The sequence below is a fragment of the Podarcis gaigeae genome (genome assembly GCF_964106915.1).
Source record: "Podarcis gaigeae genome assembly, chromosome: 13".
NCBI lineage: Eukaryota > Metazoa > Chordata > Lepidosauria > Squamata > Lacertidae > Podarcis > Podarcis gaigeae.
The window spans coordinates 32125264-32151785 of record NC_139689.1 but is presented as its reverse complement, the minus strand read 5'-3'; the positions used below and the strand labels follow the sequence as shown (position 1 = coordinate 32151785).

Sequence of the window (26522 nt, the reverse complement as noted above, 5' to 3'; positions counted from 1 at the left end):
CCACCCAAAGTTGCAGAGCTCACGTGAAAGTGTGATGCCCGGCTATCAGTTCGCTGGCGTGTATTTTGGAGCGCTGTGTAGAGGGATTTGCAAGCCCCTTTTGGCTCAGCGCATCCTTACCTGCCCCGCAACCCGACATCGAGAGTGACGCAGGCCGGTGTGGCTTGGCAGAAATGCCCTGGCAGACCCAATGCTGAGGCCAGGCATGCCTCGTGAAGTGTGCAGGCCAGAAGCTCTCCTGATTTAAAAGGAAAGTTAAGCGCCTGGGCTGCACGAGCACCCTTGCTCCCCAAAGGATGACGACAGAAGGGCATCTCCCCATCCATGAATTTGCCGTGATGGAAAAGCTGTTATCCCCTTTCCCCCAGCAAGCTCCCACTTACCGCCTTGACTCTTCAAGGTCTTGTAGTTGAAGTCAAAGTCATCCTGGAGGTTTTCCACCACTTTCATCTTTTGCTCCAAGTCCTGCAAGAAAAAGCCAAGGAATAGGAAGTTGGGGAGGAGTCACAAACTCTAGGCAAGCTTGAAACTTTGGAGAGAGAGAGAGAGAGAGGGAGAAAGAGAGAAAGAGAGAAAGAGAGAAAGAGAGAAAGAGAGAAAGAGAGAGAGAGAGCAGCTTTCCCACCTACCTGCACCCTTTTCCTGACATCTTGCAAGTGTTGCTCCAGCATCTGCTGCTTCTCCGTCACCACGGCAGCCGTAGGGTGGTTTGCCTGCCCACCTTGCTGTATTAAAGTGGGGAGGAGGAGAGAGATAAGACATTAAGAGATTTTAAGCCATATAAAAGAAGTTAATAAATCCGTTTTGGCCGAGTGTAAATGTAATAAACCAGACTTTCTGGCTTACTGCAACTTATCAGGAACACACATGTGAACGTTGAGTTCTGGTCACCGGTCCACCTGGCTCGGTATCATCTGCCTGACTGGCAATGGCTCTCCTGGATTTTTAGGCAAGGGACATTCCCAGCCCTGCCAGAGCTTGGACCGCCTACTTATCCACTGAGCTGTGTGTCCCTTTGCCGGGTACACACTGTCAGGTTGATCCTCCCTTCCTCCTCCCCAGTGTGAACAGGATAAAACCCCCCCGGAGGCTCTGTGGTTTCCTGCTACATCCGAATCTGGGCCTGGTTTAATTTTTGTTCCCACACAAGTCACAAATCAACAACTGAACATGGCTTCGGGTCATCAAACCAAACAAAACATTTGGGCATTAGCAGGAAGCATCCTGGCTCACCTATTCCCGTTCCTGCCAGGAAGGTGCAAAGCAGGAGCAATCAGGCAGCATGCCTTGGCACCTGTCTCATTCCTGAACACTGCAACAAGCCAGCCAGTTTAGAGGTGGCAGCATTTCCCCCTGGGGGGTGTCTGTGGAATTGCCTAGCCAGCGTTTTGTCACGTCTTGTCAAAAGAGGGGACACGCTGGAAGTTAAGCTGAGGTGGAAGTGCCAGCAGTGTTGGTTCCACCAACATTGCCCCTGTATCTGGCAAAGGGCTTCTCTCTGACCCATGTTATGAGACAGGCAGGGGGTTCCTTTTATTAAGCATCTATTCTACCTTTTCATGCATTTTTCAATCTGCATCTGCAGGGAGTTCCATTCCCCAACACAGATTGGGACGATGACACACAGCAAAGGAACACCTGACATTTCCGCCTGTGCCTTTTTCATACTGAAAGCACTCTTCCCCCCCTCCCAAAACCCCCCTGCTATTTGCTTCTGAAGGGGCCATTGCAGCAAATTACACCTTCTGGAGAAAACAGAAAATGAGAAGGAGGGAAAGCCAGCCTCCTGCTGCCCTGCTGTTGCCTTGATCCAGACTGAGGCCCTTCATGGCTGCAATTTCTTTCATTCTTTTTAAGAAGAGCAAACCTGGGAGAGACTATCACATGGTAAATACATTCTGATCCAGACTGAGACATTAGCAACTCAGAGTAAGCCCTGAGGTGTCCACAGAGAAAATCCTGATGAGTGCTGGGGGTGGCATTTAAAGACCTCTTTGACTTTGTCTAGGAGAAAACAACTGAGCTGCATAATAAAAAAGGGTGAACAAGAAGCCACGGGGTGTGGGTGTGTTGACTGAAGACCCAGAGCTGCCTAGCATTGGCCGCTTGCACTCACTCACCTCTGAGTGTGCTCACTCAAGGGAAGAGGATAATGTCAGTGCAGGAGCTCTTTTGGTGCTGCTTCCCCCACCCCCATGGTGAAGTTTCAAGCTGGCACAGGCCAGCGAGCCATTTGCTCTGCTCAGTAGCATACAGCTGCACAGGCTTGTCTCATGGCAAAAGGAAATACTGTGCTGAATGATCCACCCTGGGGGGCCAACACCTGCAAGACCACGCAGCCACAGAATTAAAAAATGGCTGCATTTCAAACCCAAATGCAGAAAAGAAATACTGACAAGGGAAAAGCTCAAGGCGTGTTGCGGCAACAGCGTGCAGGGACCTGTTTTGGGGTGGTGTGTGCTACCCTAGCTGCGAGGCACTGCTTCCTGGCATGCAAAGGTGTAGGCTTTGGAAGAAAAATCAAAGGAAAGGCCTGTTGTGTCAACCATCAAGCTTTTTACCCCTTATAACCCAAGGACCGGGAATGGGTTGGGCCTCCCAATTCCCGTCAGCCCCAGCCAGCGTGTTCAAGGGATGGTATGTGTGCCGTACTCCCGACAACTTTTGGAGGGTCCCAGGTTTCTCCCTCCCTGCTGCAAACAGCAGTAGCAGCATATGGACACAGGAGGATGCACTGATCACAGTGTATTTGCACCAAGAGCTGTCAATGTGATTCACTGCTTGGCTCGTGTTCTAAACACCCACACGGCTGGTGAATCCCTTACGGGAACTGATGGCAACAGCGAGACAAGCTGCTCCCGACAGCATCCTCTCACCTGGGCTGCCGTGGCTGCTGTCTGCAACAGCCGGTTCTCCTCCCAGAGGCAGCGGGCCACAATGCGGGCAATCTCCATGGGCTTCTCCAGGTACCTGCTCTGTAAGAGAGGAAGAGGAACGGGAACAGAATGAATGACTGCCACACACAGATAGCAAAACCTAGGTGACGATGCCAAGCTTTTCTTAAGAAACGCAGCCTTGATTTGGAGGAATGCAGCAACTGGACAGTTGGGCACTTCTTCTATGGGAGCACGTAAAATAAGTGTTACGTGCTGGTTTCAGATTCAGGGCAGCAGGTGAAAATATATGCTGGGTGCCCAGCATGAGCAGCCGAGAATTTATGTGCAACAGGATGTCATCGTAAAAGCTAAAATAAGCCTGTCGTGGGCATTGCTCCCAAGCTCAGGGCTCAACATCTCTCTTTAATCTGTGCTATTAAGAGTTCCCTAAACCATCAAACTATTCCATCAAATCTGGCCTTGCAAATTTCAGCGATGCTCTGTGCAAGGACAAAATTCAATGCTCTCCTGCCTTTCTACTCGTTCAAATAGTTTGTAATAGTTCTTATAAATCCAACTTAGTAGCCATTGATTGCTCTCTCCTCTATGGATCTGTCCAGTCCTCTTTTGAAGCCATCTAAGTTGGTGACCTTCATCACTGCCTCCTGTCAAGAGTGGATTGAACACCATCATTCCCAGACACTTCCATCTCCTGAGTTTTATGACTTGGGTTGGCACTTTTTTTGGGGGGGTGTGGGTGCTCACAAAACACAAACCCTCCCAAACCCAGGACCTGCCAGCTGCTCCCACCTGCAGGAACTGCTTGATCCGGCGCAGGTTGTGCTGGTAGAGGACATTGGATTCCTGTAGGAAGCGGCTGTACTGCTGGTCAATTTCACCCAGGAGGTTGTGGAACACCAACGTGGCGTGGGACTCCTTGCTGGCAGCATAGGCCCTGTACAGATTGGAAAGGAAACAAGGCTTAACAAAAACAGCACCCGGGACATGACAAAAAACAACACTGCAGTGCCAAGTGCTCCCTCTTCACACCAGGCCACATCCGCACCACACATTTGAAGTGCTATTATACTACTTTAACACAGTCAAGCCTATTCCCCTCACAGAGCTACAATTCTGGATATTTCCATTGGTTCTGATAACGTCAAAGTTGCAGGTTCGATCCCCGTTATGGGACAGCTGCATATTCCTGGATTGCAGGGGGTGGACGAAATGATCCTCAGGGCCCCTTTCAGCTCTACAATTCTGTATGATTCTCAGAATGGTTTAGCAGTCAGTCCCCCTTCACAGGGAACCCTGGGAATTGTAGTTCTGGGTGGGGAATAGGGGCTCCTAACAACTCTCTAATGAACTACAGCTCCCAGAATTATTTAGGAGAAGTCATGACTGTCTAAAATGGCATCAGAGTAGGCTTCCCATCCTCCTATGCCCCAACCAGCCAGCATTCTCAGGTCCTCATCGGGCTGGTTTGGGGTATCAGCACTCACATCTTTATATTCCCCCGCTCCCCAAAGTGTTTTTTGTACTTCTGGAGACTAATCCAAGCTTTGGCTTCCTAAGCAACAGCACCTCTCAGTCACAATGTTGGAAACGGAGGAGGCGATTCCGGAGGCCAGGAATCTCCTCTTGGTTTCATTCCACGAATGCCACTTCTTCCATTAGAAACAGGAAGCACAATTAATATCAGGAAGCTTCTGTATGTTTTTCAAGAGGCAAAAACGCTTCTGGGAATTTCCAACGGGTTTTGCAAGAACGTAATCACGAGCAAACTCTCGCTCAAGAGAATACGCCCACAATGTGAAGGTTCTTGGAAATCTCAGGGTTTCAGCTATAAGCCACATTGCTTTATCATAATAAAGAATTTACAGGATGCCAATTGGAAGGTCATGATGGTTTGAGCATTTAGATCAGGGATTAGGAGCTTGTGTGTGTGCCCCCCCTCCCATGAGATTGTTGGATTCCAACTCCCATCATCCCTGCCCATTGATCGTGCTGGCTGGGCTTGATGGGAATTTGGAGTCCCAACAGCATCTGGAGGGCCAAAGATTCCCCACCCTTGATCTAGATCATTAAACCAGCAGCCTGTAGGTGAGGTTCAATCCCCAGAGCAGTTTTGCCTGGCCCTCAATGTCTCTCTGCAAAATACTGTTCAAGTTGGTGTTTAAAAAAAAATGCAAGGAAGAAAGATTGCAAGGAAGAAATACTGGTAAATCCACACTTTCATATTACATCATATTACATCATGTTTCAGCACAAGTCCTCCTCAGTGACCTCAGCTTCCTCCAGAGTGACCCTAGGAGCTAATCCTCATGGCTGACTTCTCTCCTTTCACTTCGATTGGCTCCAATCAGCACAAAGTGTGAGAAGACTTCTTCTCAGTGGCTGAAAAGCTCCCTTTTTCATACTGACTGGGCAGCACTAAGATTCTATAGAGATGGGAACCTTGCTTCAATGGTGACCCTCCACCACTAAAAAGCCTCTTAGCTTGATCATGCATATGGGGGTCATTTTGCATAGTGCAATACATGCATGGCCATGCTCTGGGCCTCCAAGAAGAGAGAGGCTGAGCACCCTGGATCAACCAATTAAAGAATGGCATTTTACTGTGCAACAAAATTCGTTTCCTTTTAATTTTTCCTATGTCGATTTGCAGAGCTCTGGAGTTAGGAAAGGATCTCACTCAAAGGCAGCCAGTCACTTTCTCTGTGTGGGTGTACATAGGCACAAATACTGAGAAAAGTCCAATGGCTCACCAGTCCTGGCTCTCTATCCAGGGCGCAAGGAACTGCCGCAGCTCCATCGGAAAGCTGTCGCTGTAGAGCTGGTGGAGCTGCTCCAAATACCGGGTGTCCAGCTGCTGCAGCTGGTTCCACTGTGCCATCTTGGCCACTGAATCTGGAAACCTAGGAACACACAGAACATTTTTCTTTTTTACAAGCAAGTTGGTGCACCAGGCTATTTCCACCAAGATGGAACACTTGCTTTAAAAGTCGTAAATGCAATTGCAAACCAGCCTAAACTTAAAACACAAAGGGTTTCTAAATAAATAACTAAACAGACAGACATTCCTATTAGTGATTCATAAATGCATTTTTTCATGTCAAGGTAAACAACATCCAGGTTTTTCCCCTCAGAGTTTAGGTATGGGGAAACTTGGGCTGGGGGGGGGGCTAAATGTAGCCCCTCTCACCGGTCCTTGGGACTCTTCCTGGCCACGCCCCCTCAGTAGCCCTGCTCTGTACAGAGTGCTTTCTCCTGACAGAATGGGTCCTTGCACAATGACAATACTGTATCTCTTCCTTGTTTTGATGGAGCATGGAAAGGGAGATGTGTGTAAAACTTGTGCGGCTGGTAGATAGCCTCTACTGCAGGCTTCCTCAACCTTGGCCCTTCAGATGTTTTTTGGCCTACAACTCCCATGATCCCTAGCTAGCAGAACCAGTAGTCAGGGATGATGGGAACTGTAGTCTCAAAACATCTGGAGGGTCGAGGTTGAGGAAGTCTGCTCTACTGTATCAAGATAAAAGTCCCTTCCATTGTTTCTAACCACTTTTGTCTTAGAAACACCCACTTTTGGCTTGTGGCTCCTGCAAGGTTCTGCGAAAACTTCCAGGTAGAAAAAGGTGCCCCTCCCCTGTCCTAGTCGCTCAGGATGATTAGTTCAATGACAGTACGAAACCGAAACCATGGCTTCTTAACGCATCAGCATGACGTCCTGCTTAATCTTTACTTCAGACCAGAGCTTGGTAGGGGTTTTCTTAGTGGTGGTGGGAGTGTGCAGATTTATACATTAACTATGGTCTTGTTGCATTCTCCTTCCTTTCCTATTCTTCTCGCTGCTAATGTCTGTGAAGTAATTACCACAGATATGGTATATGTTTCCCCAGAAGCAGGGCAATATGTTAATTTGTACTACGTTGTATCTGATACAGCTATCTGGGGCGCAAATCTGAAGATAACAGAAAGAAGCCACGCGAGTCTCCGAGAAACGGAAAATTACTTTCTGCCTTTAAGAAATGTCTGCCTAGATAATATATCAGTCCTGTAGCAGCACCTCAGCTTTGATCTTCAAAAGTGGCTTAAACATTCCACACAACTGCTGCAGCCCCTTCACCCAACTCCCTTCTCTTGCGGGGGCCCAATTAGTGCCATTGCCTTCCGTTAAGAGTTTGGGTGTAATCCTTGACGCCTCCCTTTCCATGGAGGCGCAAGTTACAGCAACAGCCAAGGCGACATTTTTCCACCTTCGCCGCATCAAGCAGTTGGTCCCTTACCTTTCCCGCCCCGACCTGGCCACAGTGATCCATGCGACGGTCATCTCCAGGCTTGACTACTGTAATTCGCTCTATGCGGGGCTGCCCTTGAAGCTGTCCCAGAAACTCCAGCGGGTACAGAATGCTGCAGCGAGGCTCCTCACGGGGTCTCTGCCATGGGAGCATATTCACCCAGTGCTTTTCAAGCTGCACTGGCTCCCGGTGGAGTACAGGGTCAGATTTAAAGTGCTGCTTTTGACCTTTAAAGCCTCAAGGTCCATAAATAACAACACCCTAGTGGTCCCAGGCCCTAAGGAAGTTAGATTGGCTTCAACCAGAGCCAGGGCCTTTTCAACTCTGGCTCCGGCCTGGTGGAACGCTCTGCCTCATGAGACCAGGGCCCTGCAGGATCTGATTTCTTTCCGCAGGGCCTGTAAGACAGAGTTGTTCCGCCTGGCCTTTGGCTTGGAGCCAATTTGATTCCCTCCCTCTCTTTTTTTCCCTTTCTTTTCCTTCTCCTCCTGCGATGAGGCTACATTTTAATATTTTAATGTTCCATTATTTTAATGTTGTATTTTATTTTTGTTTTTAAGTTGTAATCATTCATCTTGTTTTTATTATTGCATGTAAGCCGCTCTGAGCCCGGCCTTGGCTGGGGAGGGTGGGGTATAAATAAAAAATTATTATTATTATTATTATTATTATTATCCATTTTCAATTGGAATCTCAGAGTCAGTGCAGATTTTACTGCAGCTGCACAAATATCTCTGCTGACCCAAGTGGGGGAGATCTGCAAGGAATCCTGAGTCCTCTACAATTAACAACAGGGAGGCAAAATGGTTGCCTGGAGCCCCCCTTTGCTTCTCCCTATACTATACTGTTCTTTTTCTTGTTCTTAAAAGTTTTCTTCCTTTCTTTGGAGACTAAAAGAAGCAGAATAGCTTTGTAAAACAAATTTGTTTCTGTTTGCTCCGATTTTAAATATTGTATATTTAAATTGTTGTAACGCACCCTGGGACTCTGAGGTGAGAGGCAGGGTAAGAAACAACAACAACAAGATAAATAACCCTAAATGATAAACACATATGATTATTTGCATCCCAGAATTCACTTTCTTTAGCACAGAATTATCAGTGCAGAATTTTGAAGGCTGCCTCTGCATGTTGCTTTGTTTATACAATGTATAAAGCAGGGGGGTGTTATTGGGTTGTTGTTTATATTTTGTTTATATACGGTATATGGTGTTTTTTAAGTTGATCTTTTCTGTGAACCGCCCTGAGACCTCCAGGTATAGGGTGGTATATAAATTCTATTATTATTATTATTATTATTATTATTATTATTATTATCATCATCATCATCATCAGACATACAGTGGTACCTCGGGTTACAAACACTTTGGATTACAAATGCTTCAGGTTACAAACTCTGCTAAACCGGTAGTACTGAATAGCTGAAATCGCGTGGTGGTGGCGTGGCGGCAGCGGGAGGCCCCATTAGCGAAAGCACGCCTGAGGTTAAGAAAGGTTTCAGGTTAAGAACAGACCTCCCGAACGAATTAAGTTCGTAACCCGAGGTACCACTGTACGAGGTGGGAAAAGCTAACAATAATCCATAGCCAGATGTACAAACAATCTTGATTCTCTCCACCCCTCCTGCTTTCCTTTATGCAAGATGATTTAGGCTGCAATCTCATATCCACTTTCCTGGGAGTAATCCTCACTGAATTTAAAGTGGGCATACTTCTGAATACAGATATACAGGTGTGCACTGCAAAAAATTCCTTTGCTCGGTCAGGCCATTTAGCTCAACACTCATTTTCAAGAGTGACCAGCCAGATGCCATAGGAAGCGCATGGGTTGAGTAGAATGTAACAGTCATGCCCTGTTCCAGGCTACCAACAATCAAGAGGTACATTGCCTCTATTCATGCGTCTCCATTTGGTTTACCAAGGCTAATATCAACTCACAGGCCTCTCTTTCATAAATTGGGACTTTTGTTTTTAGTGGTTTCTTAGTGATCGGGGACTGTCCCCTTGTCCTAATGCAGCAACCAGGTTCCCTTCCTCCCAGCGCAAATCAGATTTGCTGCATCTAGCAGCCACTTCCCTCTAATGAAGGAAACAAGCCAAGGCAGCACACAGGAAATCCCGTTTTGCTTCAAAGAACAAATTAGGGACTTGTGGCAAGGCAGAACTTGGTGCAGAAGAAAACCAAGATCATGACACATGCGGAACAAGCAAACATTTGGCAAACCAACTGTGATGAAGAACAGAGTTGCGTGAGCTCCACTAGGGAAATCCCAAATGCTTGACCTCTGGAATTACTGGAGTAATTCAAGGAGAGTCTGAACTGCTAGGCCTGATAGAGATCTCAGCCTAACATAGCTTTTCCTCCAATCTCCAGACTCCCAACTATTTCCAAACCCACTCACAATGGCCAATGCTTAGGAATGATTGGAGTTGGTAATCCAAAATTTACAGGGTGGTATTCAACTAATTTCATTTAAATCACCCACTGAAACTGATGGAACATGATTTAGTTAGGTGCATTAATTACAACAGGTCTACTCTGAGTAAAACCTAATTGAATACCATCCTTGGAAGGCACCAGATTGGGAAACCATGTTAAAGTGTTATCAAATTGTTTAGGTGGCCTCTATAACATTTTTTTTCCTATTCCTTTGACAGATGCCATGGAGTTTCATTGAGGCTGTCAATATATGTTCCATTTTGGACAGGTTTCTGTTCCACCCCTGTTTTGGTAGCAGAACATTTTTCACCCAGAGCTATTTTTAATATTTGTGGTATGTCACTGGTGGCGTTCCCTCCTACCTCTTTCTTGTATGTGTGAAAATAAAAATAACATTTATACCACACATTGTCCTCCGACTCTTGGCAGGTTTTTGTGTGTCAGTTTTTAAGTGTACAACATATACAACATATGCCCAACTTTTATATGCCTGGAAGTCGCCATAGCGCTTAAACTGGAATCACAACTGACTGAGAGCAAGAGAGCTCATGTGGTCCCATTCATTCTCTCACTCAAACTCCACGATCAGAATACTATCTAGACTCATCTCCATGTACCCTGAGCACAATTCTGAGCACAATTCAGAGTGTTGGTGCTGACCTTTAAAGCCCTAAACAGCCTCAGCCCAGTATACCTGAAGGAATGTCTCCACCCCCATAATTCAGGCCGGACACTGAGGTCCAGCTCTGAGGGCCTTCTGGCGGTTCCCTCACTGCGAGGAGACAGGTGTATGTGTATAGGTACTGAAAAGATATTTGCAGAAATGTGGGTGTGTATTCCTGAAAGGCACTGCCTCATTGACAGCCAGCACTGTCAATCAACACTAAAAGTGAGTGACCAAACAGTTGCCCCAGGATACTAATCAGGAATCACCCCATGGTGGATGGAGCCAAAATGGGGCCACTAGGAAGCAAGAGGGAAATATAACGTTTGTGGGTACACAGAGGTTTGCAGAAGTTTATCTATCTTTGAGGATGTTCTTTTAAATTGAAGGGAAAACCAAAGCTGTAGCTGCAAAATGTTAAGAGTGTCAGTTTGAAAAATAAATGGGAAATCAGAGTATAACGGGGTGTAGGGGGTGTGGCACTCTGTTTCATAACACAAGAGATAACATTGTTGGAAAAGGTGCCTGACAGGTACCTTCAAATGGAGCACCCCCGTTATAAGTGATGACAAACTAAAGCGTTGTTCAAGGCTCAACTTGCTGTCTCCCCATTTAAACTCCACAACAACCCTGTGAGGTAGGTGAGGCTGAGAGGCAGTGACTGGCCCAAGGTCACTCGGTGAGCTTCATGGCCCAGGGGGGATTTGAACCCGTCCCCCAGGTCCAAGTACCACACTCTTAACCGCTACGTTCTATATTTAGCATTTATGGAGCTCACTTCAAGTATTCAAAGAGCCCAACATATTTTCTCTCAGTTTCTCAACAAGTTAGGTCAGCGTTATTATTTCTGAAAGCTAGATCGTCGAGGTGGAATCTGGACTGGAGATTTCCCAGGAGCTAAGCAAACAGGATTGTGTCCCTGGCTCCTTACCCAAAAAGACCTAAAATGTTCCAAGTGTGTGTATTTAACTCTTTTTACCTCACACTTCAGAATAACGGTGCAAAATTCGGTGAGGTAACAAACCTCGTCTTGTTTTCAAAGGGAGGCCGCATTAGGTGGGCAGCCCATACCAAAGCTTCTCTGTACAGTGGTACCTCGGGTTACATATGCTTCAGGTTACATACGCTTCAGGTTACAGACTCTGCTAACCCAGAAATAGTACCTCAGGTTAATAACTTTGCTTCAGGATGAGAACAGAAATCGTGCTCCGGCGGCGCAGCAACAGAAGGAGGCCCCATTAGCTAAAGTGGTGCTTCAGGTTAAGAACAGTTTCAGGTTTAAGTCCGGCAGGGCAAATCCCCCTCTTTCTTTTGAGTCAGTAAGTATCTTAAACTTTATTCTGGGCTTTTTGCCCTGCCAGACAAATTTAGATATGTCTTTCTGCCACTTCTTGAAACAATTTAGTTTATCCACAATTTGTAATGTCTGAAACAAAAATAACATTCTAGGCAATACATTCATTTTGATCACTGCAATTCGGCCTAACAAGGAAAGCTTCAAGTTCGACCATATTTCTAGATCTTTCTTTATCTCAGTCCAGCACTTATCATAGTTATCTTTAAATAAGTTCACATTTTTAGATGTCATATTAATTCCCAGATATTTCACACTTTTTGCCATGATTAGTCCAGATTCCTCTTGTTTTGTTGTTAAAATTGGAAAATTAATAAAAAATTATTATTAAAAAAAAAAAGAACAGTTTCAGGTTAAGAACGGACCTCCGGAACGAATTAAGTATTTAACCCAAGGTTCCACTGTAGTGGGAAAACATAGGCAGGTCTTGAGGGTAAATGATACAGTTGTCTTGCTGAAGGTAAGCAAATTTTGAGCATCTGGCCTTTGCCTGGATGGGAGACAACTGAGGAGCCCCACGTATGCCTCCTTGAGTTCCATGAAAGAAGGTAAAAGGGAGGGGGCAGGGTTTTCTGTGCCTAATTCTAGTTCAGAATACCTGTGGATCTAGCCTGGTATAGTCCACTCTGACTGGCAGCAGCCTTCCAGGGCACCTGTTTCCCCCTTTTTAACTGGAAATGCCAGGGATTCAACCTGACACCTTGTAAAGGCCAAGCAGATGCACTACCGAGGAAGCCACAATCCTTCCTCCCCAGGAATATATATATATATATATATATATATATATAGTCTCTGTACCATTCACATTCCCCACACGGAGAATCTCACGAGAGGATGCCAGCCAGAGGTCTCCTGAGTTCAGATTTCTAAAGATGTCTTTATCCTCTGTGGCAGTTAAAGTCAGCCTGGAAAGGGGAGGCGGACCTTGTCCTGGTAACATTCCCACGAAGTCTGGGTCCCGTGGTGGGTATTACTGCCCACTGGGACTGGTAGGCTGGAAGGCAGCGAGACCAGCAGGAGACACAGCCCAGGCATGGGTAAACCCCAGGCCTCCAGATGTTTGGGACTACAATTCCCATCATCCCTGACCACTGGTCCTTTTATCTAGGGATGATGGGAACTGTAGTCCCAAACATCTGGAGGGCCGGAGTTTGCCTATGCCTGACATAGCCAATGTCAAGCACAGCCACCCACTGACTGCAAGCAGGAAGACAAGCAGGTGAGGGCCAGCTGAGAAGTTGGGGGGGGGCAATGCCCTCATGGAACAGCCTCCATTGTGCAGCTGTATGTTGTTGCAACAGCCCACTGTGGAAACAGGCAGAGGAGCATGGTAAATGCAGGACATAATAGAAGCTTGTGGGATTTTTGGGGGGTGGGAGAGATTCATGGAGGCCACATGCTGGAAGTCCTGGGGTAGGGCAGAACCATACGGGGAAAGAAGGGGGAAATATTCTGCTGTGACACTCTTAAAAAATGTTTTTTAAGGAGGTGGTAATGAAGTATAATGAACCACCTGGTTCACAAAAGCCCGTGACTGGGTTAGAGGATGTGCAGGGGACAGTCACAAAAGAGGTAGCATGCAAAGGGTTTTTTAAAAAGCTGAGAATTCTGAGATCATTTTAAAGTCTGTTCTGATATTTTGTTCCATCAGATATTCCTTCCTAAATTGGCAGTTGGGGGAGGGGAGGAAATCTCAGCTGCCCAATGTAGGTTTTTTTCAGATTTTAAAATTTATTTTAAATTTATTAATGAATTTATAACCCACCCTTCGATAAAAAAATATGGCAGGCTGGCTGGAGCATATTTACCGTATTTTAATGGTCTGTGGTCTTTCCAGGCTCTGACTTTGAGTAAATACTGGATAGGAATATAGTGTCACAGATATAGAGAATGTAAGGGAGCAATTGATAGGACATTGTGTGTGTGTGTACACACAGGAGACATATACAAGCACACATATAAATACACACACACACATCCTATCTTATATACATAAATGTATACATAAATATTTTTCTTTCATAGAAAAGTCTCGATTCCTGATCTCTTTCTCTCTCTGCAACACCAAAAAATCTGAAAAACCCAGCTTGTGAGTGGTTGTAGCCTTCATTCTCAGGAAAAAAAAAAACAAACCCAAGGAATTTCTAAGTACTGTATAGAATATATGCAAAAAGTCCAGAGTTACAAGAACAGGGAGGAGTTTTAAGGTGCTATTAAGAGTTCATAGTAGTACTAACGATTATTGGCTCAAATAAATCACATTTGGGACTGAGCCAACACCTCAACCTCTTGCTTTTCAGAGTAACACAGGGGAGAAAAGAAAAAGAGAGAGGCTGACATACATTTAAAAAACCCCACAGGATTGTAGAGAAACAATGTGTGTGTGTGGCATTTTGCATACTCATAAAAAAGTGCAACGTAAGGCAATTATGCAATTACTTCCTCCAGTACAGCAGTTTTTTACAGTGATGATTTCATTTTGGCTAGCCTGCTCCTCCTGTCAAATTACAAATTAAAATGAGCAGAGGTGACAAGATAGGAAGATACAGGATCACTTGGCACGTATTCAAGTGACAAAATGCCCTTAACACATCCGCATTCATAAAACGGCAGCATTGCTTGGAAAATTATTTGACAGGTCATGGTTTCGGTAAGTGTCCTCTGGTTTCAATTTATGCAGGTAACTGACTTAAAAGGAGCCGCTATTCTCAAACGCCTGTGAAAGGCCACATTTTGCATTTGTGGGTCTGGAGTGACAAAATAATTCTTGCCTAATTTGCAAGTATCAGCCACAGAGTAAATTGCTTGCATCTGTTCTGGTCAGAAGCCATAGTCAACCTCCATAAACTAATTCATCTGCTGAATTGCAAAAAAAAAAAAAAAAAGCTCTGCAAATAACAAGTAACTTCATTTGTTTGTTTGTATTAAGATGCCAACAGATTTTGGCTGGCCTTGGCTGCTTAACAAGATACATTATTTCAGTTATCCACAATGTATTTGTTTTAAAAGTTTGTCTGGCTTTATCTGTGCTTTAATAATTATGTTATGTGCTTTGTTTTTTAATTGTTTTGCAGATTTCAGCTGGGTTAGTTACATTTTATTTGTACACCACTTTAGATAGCTCTTAGATTAAGCGGCTTATAAATCTTCTAAATAAATACAGTTGACTCGAAAGTTGTGTGATCACAGTTTTATGCACTTGGCGGCTGGCCAGCACACCCATCACACAAATTACCGTATTTTTTGCTCTATAAGACTCACTTTTTCCCTCCTAAAATGTAAGGGGAAATGTGTGTGCGTCTTATGGAGGGAATGCAGGCTGCGCAACTATCCCAGAAGCCAGAACAGCAAGAGGGATTGCTGCTTTCACTGCATAGCGATCCCTCTTGCTGTTCTGGCTTCTGAGATTCAGAATATATTTTTTCGCGTTTTCCTCCTCCAAAAACTAGGTGCGTCTTGTGGTCTGGTGCATCTTATAGAGCGGAAAATACGGTAAACACATGCAAGGTGTTTACCAGGCCCTGGAAAGGTCTTTTGTAAACTCTGGAGGCCTTTGTGACATCTCCAATGGCCTCCAGGTAAGTGTCTCCCAGAGCCTGGTAAGCAAGGCAGAGGGCTTAAAAGCTCTTTTTGCTTGGTTTTCCTGCTCTTTGTTTATCTTACTGCATTTCTATCCCACCTTTCCTCCAAAGAGTTCCAGGTGGCATACATAGTTTGTTGAGCTTTTTTGGCAAACAAACAAACAAGTTTTTGCCCTATTTTTTAAAGAAAATAGCAAAAAAAATGACACTGCCAACACAGGTTGCCATATGTCTGGATTTTCCTGAGCATTTTTAGTGATTTCCACCCACACACTGCTTTTGAAAGCAGTATTCTGGATAGGTCCGGGATATTCTGGACGTATGCCAACCCTAAGTTTTCATCCTCTTCATTTAAACTGCACAACAACCCTGTGAGGTAGGTTGGACTAAAAGGGTGTGTTTGCCCAAGGTTCCCCAGTGAGCTTCATAGCTGAGTGGAGGTTCGAACCTTGGTCTCCCAAGTCTTAGTCAGACACTCTCACCATTACACCAAACAAATGCTCCTCCATGCGTACCTCCTAGGAAGTAAACAAACTAGCACATCCATTTTTCAGTTCTAGTTTTCTAGTTACGCAATTAAAATATTTCCATTTAAATAAATTTTATTGTATATAGCCAAAGGCCTTTACAGGTCGTTCAGAATTAAAATGAGATAGCTTTTTTTTTTTAAAGTAGTTCCCCACCAGCTCTTTGCTGTGGTGCGATTCATGCCAGCACCTCATTCCGTCACATCTACAGAACAGACGGACTTTTGGCAAACCTTCCACATTCACTGAGTCACGTTTACTTTCACCCACATTCAAAAAGCCCTCTCAGAGCACAAAATGAAACAAAACTCACAGGACACACGCCCCCACCCCCACCCCCCACCCCACAACACTGTACCTTTACAGTCTTGACCGGTAAGCACGGGATGAATTCTCAATCTCTGTTCTCATTCGCCCCCAAAGCCAGCCTCCAGCAACTCCCTTGGAAAGCAGGAAAGGGGCTTACGGGAAACAGAGGAGGCAGACTCTGCTGGGAACTGCCCCAGAGACAAGGAAGTTGCCTTCGGATTTGTTCCACAGGTCATTTGGAAGCTAGCTATGAAGCCCGGGAGGAAAGAACTGTTATTTGTCTGTTCCGATCTTTCAGTTTCCTGAGGGTCAAGAATCATTTGAAATAAATCGTCGGCAGGCAAGGGAGAGGGTAGACATTTCAGTCTCAAAGAACAACCACCACCATGGCACAATTCAGAGCGGTCTTCTTTTTTCAAACCATGAATGGAAAGTGAAAGAAGCCTGCAGTCTGCACAGTGGAGCAGGAAATGCTTTTGATTCTCCATTGCAAACAGCAGACTCATCATGCTTGCACGAAAGCCAAGCTGGGCCGAGAGAAAGATTTTAAAGCAGCAGGATTTCCCCAGCCGGCTGAGGCTGATGCGATTTGTAGTGCAAAGTACTGGGAGGTTAGGGAAAGGCTGGTGGCACATAGCCAATCCATAATATAAATTCTCCGAGTGGCTCACAAAACAAATACAACTATTAAAATACTGTATCAAAGAAAAACTATTAAAATCTAAAAGCGCAATTAAGACACTTGATTTGTCATGTTTTGTTTTGTTTTTAAAAATATATATGCATCAAATTTGTGCCTTGTCTGGTTTGGATGTAACACAGCAAGAACATGCATAGGTACAGGTGCCTAGGGAAAAAGCTGACTGCTTCACTCCTCCCCTGGGTCTGATGCTGTCAGGCTACCCAGAGCAAAGCCGTGATTTGGCTCAGAGCTCTATGTGAACCCAAGTGGCTCCAAGGTTTGTACTTAGTTAACTGCCCATGGTCTGTTTAGTCCAGCCAGGTAGTTCAGCAGCAGGATTGTGGCGTGGAAGGTAGTGAAGTGCCTGCAATTGTTCACTAAACTATGGTTTGGGCTTAGCATGACAGTTGTACCTTGGATCCCAAATGCCTTGCGAGTCGAATGTTTTGGCTCCTGAACGCTACAAACCCGGAAGTGAGTGTTCCGGTTTGCAAACGTTCTTTGGAACCCAATGTCCGACGGGGCTTCTGATTGGCTGTGGGAGCCGCACCTTGGTTTCCAAATGTTTTGGAAGTCAAAGAGACTTCTGGAACGGATTCAGTTCACCTTCCAAGCAAACGAGGCCAGTGAGCTAGAAGGTGTCCATAAAGATGGGGTCCCCAAGATAAACACGACTTCTAACAGTGGTTACAGGCCCTGTGAACTTTCTGCACATGGTTGTTAATAATCTGAATCTGCAGGGATCCTATCTGTCAACTTGCCCTATGCTTTTATTCAAGAGGCTGAAGGAGCAGGATGAGGTAGGGTGCTGATAAATGTCCTCTGAGATACAATAGGCTATTTGACAACATGGGCCATTGGCCGGCTGCAGCAAAACTCTTCATAGGCTTAAAACAGAGAGAGAGAGAGAGAGAGAGAGAGAGAGAGAGAGAGAGAGAGAGAGAGGCAGAACAGAAACCAGATACACCAAGAAACAATTGAAAGCACTTCTGCACGTGGAGGAAGATAATGCAGCTTTGAATGCACTGGCCACTTCTCACTTTGAGAAACGTTTCCTGTGCACATGGCTAGGGAACCACTAAAAGCAAAGTGCTGGGAGAGCCACAACAAGCAAAGAAAACTCAAAGCATTTGTTTCGAAATAAAGACAGCCACTGAACTTTCTGCCTCTCCTAGTTGAATGACAGTTCTCCACTCATTTGAAGCGATGGACTCTGGGATTCTCGCCGTTTCTGTGAGAAACGTTATGACACACCTTTCTGAGGACCCTGGGAAACTCAGAATGCAAACTAAATACTGACATATTGTCAAAGAAGATACCTGGATCTCTATTCTGGAGAAGCCAAGACTTGAGGGGTGTGGTGGCTGCAGTGTGAAATCCCTTCAGGTAATGAAGGAGTGCTATGACAAAGCCTTGTTCTCTCTGCCCCAGAGGGCAGGATTAGATTTTGGATGAACATTTAAGAGTTCTTCATGATAAGATCAGTTTGATGCTGGAAACTGTTGCCTGGCAGGTGGGCTGCCTCTCTCTCTCTCTCTGGAGATATTATCATAAATATTACAAATATTACAATTTATTACCTACCCTTCACCCTAAGGTGTCAGGCCATGGTATAACAATTAAAATGCAATACTGATATTAAAACACAGTATTGCACAACATTGAGATCCAGCATTGAGGGCCTTCTGGCAGTTCCCTTTTGCGAGAAGTGAGGTTACAGGGAACCAGACAGAGGGCCTTCTCGGTAGTGGCGCCCACCCTGTGGAACGCCCTCCCATCAGATGTGATGGAAATAAGCAGCTATCTTATCTTTAAAAGACATCTGAAGGCAGCCCTGCTTAGGGAAGTTTTTAATATTTAATGCTGCATTGTTTTAACACTCGATTGGAAGCCGCCTATAGTGGCTGGGGAAACTCAGCCAGATGGGTGGGGTATTATTATTATTATTATTATTATTATTATTATTAGCAGTTCAAAACCACCAACAATCGCAGAAACAAGTTGGGTCCTAAAAATAAGACATAAAAAGGTAAAGGTAAAGGACCCCCGACAGTTAAGTCCAGTTGCAAATGACTCTTGGGTTGGGGTGCTCATCTCGCTTTACTGGCCGAGGGAGCCGACGTCTGTCCGCAGACAGTTTTCCCAGGTCATACAGTCAGCATGACTATGCCACTTCTGGCGAAACCAGAGCAGCGCACGGAAACGCCATTTACCTTCCTGCCGGAGTGGTACCTATTTATCTACTTGAACTTTGACGTGCTTTCGAACTGCTAGGTTGGCAGGAGCAGGGATCGCGCAACGGGAGCTCATCGTGTTGCAATCCCAAGAGGCTCAGTGGTTTAGACCACAGCGCCATCCACGTCCCTAAAAATAAGACATCAAGTGTCAAAAGCCACAGTGAAGAGGCTTGTCTTCAGCATTCACCAAAAGCTCCATATTGAAGGTGCCAGACACACCTCTGTGGGGAAGGAAGTTCTACAGATGAGGAGATGCCACAGAAAATGTCCTCTCCTGGCCTGTCAGCCTGAGATCTTCAATTAGCGGCTGGGCAGTCACCTATTCATAGAATAATAGATCTGTATGATTGGAAGGTACCCATAGATTTACCAAGCCCAACACCCTGTGATGCAGGAATCCTGCCCACAGTTGTCCCTGGGTGGGCTCGAACCACCAACCTTCTGGTTAAGAGCCAAGCATACTGACCCACTGTGCCACCTGAGATATGGGGCGCTCTAGCTCTGAATGTCCTGCATGGTGCAGGGTGTGGGGGGGCTACAAGGCACTCTCCAACTCTACAAGTTAGGTAGAATAAAGCAGTGCATGGAATGCAGGGGCCAGGGAGGTGCTGAGTGCAAAAGCACTTCGCCTGCCGAAAACCCTCCGGCGCTGCCATTAAGAAGCAGAAGTTCTCCTGTTAATTAGAGCTGAATTTGGACTAAAGTACAGGCACGTGCTAGAAGAGATAAGATCACAAACGGCGGAACAAACCAACTGCAAGGATTTAAGGTTTGAACTTGAGATAAGACTTCATTTGGTGCAAAAGACTGGGGGGGGGAAGCCTACAGTTTATTTAAAGTTTTCTTCTCCACATTTATGATTCAGCAACTGTCCTCTGAACGTTAGTTCAAATTACTGTATATTTGTTCAAGCGAGGATGGAAGAATGAAAGGAGTCTGTGAACTGCCAAGTAGCTGCTAAGGTTCTTTATTGAATCATCTGCAGTTTGACAGATCAGTCTTCTTCCCAGGCTGAGAAGGAAAATGGTGACAACAGTTTATTTACTGGGACAGAGTGACTTTTGCAGCTGTTGTTAAAGTTCTTGGTGCAAAAGAACGAAGCATGGGACAGAGCGATGGAGAAATTTCTGAAACGACAATGGAATATCAGCTCTGCCAAAGGCATGATGGATAACAGCAACAACCAGGGGAAAGAAAGACATAACATCTTACAAGGACAGGAAGAAACACCATGGACAAAATAATTGCCACACACAGGAAGAACAAGGCTATAGTTCCTCACTTGCAGTTTTATAAATCATTTAATGTGCCAACACGAATAAAAGTTATTAATACTGCTGTTGTTGTATAAGGGATTTTTATTGTGACCAGAATGTAATTTAACCTGATAAGATTTTGGAACGCAGAAATAAAGAAAATTATCAAACCATCAAATCTAGCACGCGGGGAGCCACTTTAACTAAATTATATAATTCGGTATTTTAATTATTTGTATTAATAATTGTATTAAAATTGCTATTGTTATAATGAGGCTATTATTGGACTGTAATTGAAAACTAATAAAATGTATTACAAAACAAAAATCATACAGCACTGAAACAGACAATAAAATTTGTGATATTACTATGCAAAAAATACAAAAAAATAGTTGGGGTAGGTAAGGGACGGGGCTATGGACTCCCTGGGTGCATTCTATGGGTCCTCAGACCCCTAATAAGGAACCACTGGTCTAAGATAAATTTAATTATTGTAAAGATATGTTATTTTGCTGGATTTTATACATGTGCATTTTAAAAAAGACAAAACAGCATGGGATTAAAACTTAAGATGCAGAAGTATGTCCTGAACATAGGCACAAAAAATTCATTTCAATACCTGTTTTGCAGGATTATTACATGACGTATGGAGCAAAAGCTTTTGGTTTAAGTAAGGGCCTCACTTTACTACAATATACATGCCTCTGACAAAGGACTTATCAGAAATCTCCAAGCAGGACCAGTTCTTAATAGCTGGCAGACTGTGTCAGACTTTTAAAAGCCAGATTTGACACATTAAGTGTGCCCCCCCCCCAGTCAAATAAATGCTCCCATTTCCATTTATTTTGGGAAAAGAATTAAAATGAAAGCAAAGTTGTTTTGCATGTGTGACCTTTAACAAGTTTAATTTGTTCCACGTAGCTAAGGGCTTTGTGCTGGATCATGATGGATTATTACGCTTACAAAATAGCTGTCCTGATCTTTATAACCAAGCTCCTGTATAAGATGTCGCTTCTTTCGCACCTTGCTTCTATAAACACAGGCCAGAGACAAACACTGCACTGTGGTTTTGACATTGGAGACGCCAGCTGGGAGAACAGCAGCAGCAGCAGCAGCAGCAGCAGCAGCAGGAGTCAGCCAGGAATCATAAAACTGACTTACTGCAAACCAGAGGGGGGTGGGGAAGCGGGGGAGAAAGAGACAGAGAAAGAATACTGGTTCTCAGCAAACACCTCGCAGTCAACATCATGGAAGTCAGGGCACTGGAACATCAATATCAGACCCTCCAAGTATCCCTTTTTTGGGGGGACAGTCCCAGATTTACAGAAGCCGACCTGGTTTTTTATTTGATCCTGGAATGTTCCACTTTTCCTTAGGACGTTCCTATTTTCATTGGAGAAATGTTGGAGGGTATGCGACCCCTAAGTCAAGGAGATAAGTAACCATACAACCTATTTACAAGACATCTGAAGGCAGCCCTGTATAGGGAAGTTTTAAAACATTTATACCGGTATATATGTTGGAAGTCGGCCAGAGTGGCTGGAGCAAACTAGTCAGATGGGTGGGGTATAAATAATAAATTATTACTATTATTATTATGGAATAGGGTGTCTGTATTTTCACTGGGGAAATGTTGGGGGGTATACAACATTACTGCATCTTTTAAGTGCCCAGTTCAGTTGAAAACAGCAGGACATTCCCGCTTCTTTGCAAGATCTTAGCCTATGCTGCTTCTCTTCACTTCCATTTCCCTGTGGTTATCCTGGAGGACAGGAGCAGAAATATGCCCCAATGCCTAAACCAGGGACAGTGGTCCTCCAGGGTCTGTTGGACTACAACTCCCATCAGCCCCAGCTAGCATGGTCAATGGTCCAGGATGATGATAGAGCTTGGAGCCAACCGACTTCTTAAAGGCTACAGGTTCCCCAGGCCTTGTTAAAAAAGCAAGCACCTTGCCGTAGGCAGGAGAAAGTGATCATCGCTTACCCTGCTCCCTCAATTAAACAGCCATTGTAATGTCTATACAAGGAATCCCTGGGCCAGATAAACTACAGTGGTACCTCAGGTTACATACGCTTCAGGTTACATACACTTCAGGTTACAGACTCCACTAACCCAGAAATAGTGCTTCAGGTTAAGAACTTTGCTTCAGGATGAGAACAGAAATTGTGCTCCGGCGGCGCAGTGGCAGCAGGAGGCCCCATTAGCTTCAGGTTAAGAACAGTTTCAGGTTAAGTACGGACCTCCGGAACGAATTAAGTACTTAACCTGAGGTACCACTGTAATGGGGAAAAACCTGCCTGTGCAACCCACAGTCAAAAGAGCAAGCTCCTTCTTCAGTCACTTCCCTAGCCATGCAAGAACCCCCCTGAGAGATCTGAATGCTCTGGTGAAGGAGCACGTTCTTAAATTATTGCCAGAAGCTTCTTAATGACAATTTGGGAATTTTCAAGTTCCAGCAGGCATCCCAGGCAACCTTGGAAGCAGCCAAGTACCTCCTATCCCCATCGAAACCTGGCAATGCAATCCAGAGCAAAAGCTGAAGTACCTCGAAAGTAGCAAAGGCCTTCCTTCTGAAACAGAAAGGTAAACATCCACAGAGGTTTCAGATCGTAACCCTTGGACTGGCCAGCTTTGCAGCAGAGCTGTTTTTGCACCATAAGGCAACCTCCCCCACGCTTGGCCTATTGAGACACTTGTGCAAACAGAAGCTTCCTGTCAGCCTTTTTTTAAAGTTTAGTGGAGGGTTTTTTTGCTACACATAGCAGGCAACTGAATAAGTCAGTGAGAAGGGGGGGGGGTGTCAACCTCGCAAAACATCACTTCACTACAAAACCAGGTCAGAATCTCCCACAGCCGTTTGGGAGGCTGGCTCCAGTTCTGCTTTGTTTTAAAATCTGATTTTTATGAAGACTCACGTTCAGGGACACTGTGTTTGTATAGCCAGATAAAGAAGTGATGCCGGGGTGGGGTGAGAGAAGAGAGAGATAAAAATGGGGATTTCCCAATTGATAACTTCCAGCAACAGGGATACCACCCCCACAAAAATGAGGCATGTGGATGTCAAGCCAGGCCCCAACCCTTCCTTGTTGAATGATAGGAAGAACCAAGAACAATGCACCTAGATAACACCATATCAGCTAGCTCTGCATAGCTCTGTATGGCTAGCTGCCATACTGCCCTAGACCCCCATCTTCACTATACTGTACTTTTAAAGCAGTATCACAGCACTTTATTTTACTTATTTCATAAAATAAATACACGGCTTGATTAAAAAAAACAAAACCTCAAAGCAGATTTTTAAAGAGCCTTAAACCATCCTCCGTTCCCCCCCAAAGCATCCTGGGAACTGTAGTTTATAAGTGTGCTGAGAGTTGTCATGAGACACCCCTCCCCCCTCACATACACATTCAGCTCACAATCTCAGAGAGGTTTAACAATCAATCCTTCTTCCCAGGAAATTCCCGGAATTGACGCTCAACTCTCCTCACAACTTTCAGTCCTCTTGCACTTCCCAGGATGCTTGGGCGGGAGGCGGGGGGACCATGACTGTTTAAAGCGGTACAAAACCGCTTTAAATTCATAGTGCAGATGGGACCCTCGCTTTCAGCAGCCGTTTTCCTTGTAGTTGAGGGAACAGCGTGGGGTTTCCAACCCACCTGCAACAGCCCTACAATTACCGTATTCCCTTTTCCTCGTCTCTCCAGACGCTCCCCGCCATTAGGGGAGGGCCCGCAAAGTGTACCTAATACATACTTCAGGGGCAATAACCTATATCAGGGGCGCGCGCAGACCCCTCACACTTTTTGGAGGGAGCACGGAGAGCAAACATCTCCCTCCTCCGCCGACAGACCCAACACCTTGAGTTAATCCGAAGTCCAGGAAACCGAACGCGCATTAACACATACACACGCACACCCCCTCCAAAAAGATTATATATATGACGGCAGACTTCCCGGATCCTTCAAGAGGCAACATTAGCTCCCATGACCCACCACCTCCTTCCAAGGCTCATAGCTGGCAGGGTAAAGCAGACCTCCACCAGCCCCCACCTCTTCCCCGCACCCAAGATGAGCCACTTCTCAGCCTCTTCCTCTCCACAACTTGCTCTTTCCTAGCCGCTCGCCGACCCCATCCTGATTAAAGAATTCCTGCCCACTTGGCCCTTGATTCCCCAGGGGAAGGAGTTGTTCCTCAGAGCAGCCCCCTGCCCCCAGCTGTCACCCATCAAGTGGCGGATGGAGAGGGGCACTCTGCACATGCTTAGAGGTAGCCTCTACCTGAGCCGCGGCTGAGCCCTCCCGCCCCAAAGCAAGGCTCCGGCACGCCCGGCGACCCCCGCCCCCGGTGCCTCCCGGCCTACCTTGCAGACCGCCCGGCGCCCCTTGCCCACCGCTGGGACCGATCCGGCCTCTTCCCGTCGCCGCGCTCTTAGCCCTGCCCCAGCTGCTGGCTGCGAGCCTGACCCCGCCCCCTCCCTCTTGCCCGCGCGCCCCGAGTTGCCGACATTCTCCGCCGCCGACCAATCGCCGGCGAGCTCCGCGGGTCGCTTCGCCGGGAGGCGCCTCTGGTAGCCAATCAGCGCGGGCCTCGGCTTTTATTATTCATCCGGCTGTTCCACGCCTGGCTTCCTCCTCCCGCTGCTCTGCTGGAAACCCAGCTGAGTTCCGGGCAGCGCGTGACGTCGCCGCCGCCGCTGCCGCTGCCGCCGCTGTTGTCTTTCTCCTGAGCTGGAGGGAGGCTTCGCTTCAGCCCCAGTGGGCGGGGGAAGGAGCTCTCAGCGGGGATACTGCAGGGCTGCTTGTAGGGTGGGGGGTTGGTGGGTCACCTCCCCCTAGTGGGCTCAGCCCTCTCCCCTGCCCTGCTCAGCAAAGAGATGTCGAGCCCGCCTTTCCTCTCCCAGTGCTGACAGAGAGTCTTGACAGGAGGAAGCCACAGCAGCTGCTGTCTCTGCCTACTCCTGCCAGGAAGCACTGGGCGAGTGCCTAGTTGCAAGGAGCCTCCATCAGCTGGTCGTTTGGCCCAGACTCTCCCCTACCTCTTTGCTTGCCTTCTCTCTTGTTGGAGCAGTCGGTATTGGGGCGGGGGAGAGATGGGAGTTACTGGGACCCAGCCCCTCCACTGTGTGTGGCACCCAGAAGGAAATGGCAAGTGAGCAAGAGGGAGGAGGAGGAGGCTGGTGTTTGCATGAGTAGCTGCCACAGCTGGTTCTACCATTGGATAGAGTGAGGTGGTTGCCTTAGGCGGCAGATCCTGGGAGGCAGGAAGGGGCGGTGAGGTGGTGAGAGGACACAGCTGTGGTGTTCTCTGCGCCCTTCCTTATATATTTATATTTATTTCATAAATTTTATATACCCCTTGGTTGTAGGAAAAAACAAAGTGGCTTACAAAAAAAGACTAAACAACAAAACCATCACTAAAAACTTTTACAGCTATAATTTACGCCATACACAAAGTTAAAACCATAATAGACTGAAAACAAATTAAAACCCACATAAACTTTCCAAACATCTGAGTAAGGCTTGCCTAAATAATAATGTCTTCAGCAGGCACCAGAAAGAATACAGTAAATGCATCTGTCAGGAGTAGTCAGTGTGTTGTCCTCTATGTTGTTGCACTCAGACTACCATCTTTCCTTACTATTAGCCATACTGGTTGGGGTTGATGGGAGTTGTAGTCCCACATCCTCTGGAGGATACCATATTGGCCTTTGTGCTCTAAGCTAACCTGCTGCCCACAGGTGCAGTGGAAGGCTCTGTCCTGTCCTCAGTGCTCCTTGGGCTGTTATGGGGAAATTTTTATTCCCCTCCTAGGTTTTTCCTCCCAGCAGCAGGCCATCAAAAGGACTTCTCATGGCTACCCTCATTACTGATTTATGTAGTGGGCATACCAGGAGAGCCTCCGAAGCAGATCTTAAGGTGTGGGCTGGTTAGTATAGGTGAGGGTGGTCCAGTAAATAGCTCGGGTCCAAGCTGGTTAGGAGTTTAAAAGTCAAAACCAGCAATTTGAACTGGGCCCGGTAATGTGTTGTTGTTGTTGTTGTTGTTTTGTTTTGTTTTTTGTTATATAACGATAATCATCACCCTTTGACTTTCATGGGAAAATGAGTGTCTAGCTTCTGACCTGAGCTACCTTGCCCTTTGAGTCTGACTCTGTATGAGTTGCAGATGGTATGGCACAAAGCAGAAAGTCCCAAACCTCCTTTAGGTGTGTTAGTGGTTGGCATTAGCCAGTCCTCCCAAGGTGCTGTGTAACCTCTGCAGCTGACCCTGGGAAGGGATGGGTGCTGTTAGT

General features: G+C 46.0%; 1 protein-coding gene across 8 annotated transcripts in view; it reads right to left on the bottom strand.

Annotated features, from left to right (window-relative positions):
• Nucleotides 1-24768, bottom strand: part of STAT3 (signal transducer and activator of transcription 3) — a gene marked incomplete at its 3' end in the record, with an annotated part of 40385 nt that extends 15617 nt beyond the window's left edge. For 2 of the 8 annotated variants that reach the window (XM_083708712.1, XM_083708719.1), the window contains exons 1-6: nucleotides 24592-24768; nucleotides 5648-5797; nucleotides 3687-3831; nucleotides 2877-2975; nucleotides 630-725; nucleotides 384-465 (exon numbers count right to left, since the gene is read on the bottom strand). In XM_083708712.1, the coding sequence (XP_083564838.1) occupies nucleotides 384-465; nucleotides 630-725; nucleotides 2877-2975; nucleotides 3687-3831; nucleotides 5648-5775 (550 nt within the window). In that variant the 5' untranslated portion in view covers nucleotides 5776-5797; nucleotides 24592-24768. The other 6 variants (XM_083708713.1, XM_083708717.1, XM_083708718.1 and 3 more) reach the window with 6 other exon arrangements.
• Nucleotides 24769-26522: the final 1754 nt, after the last annotated feature.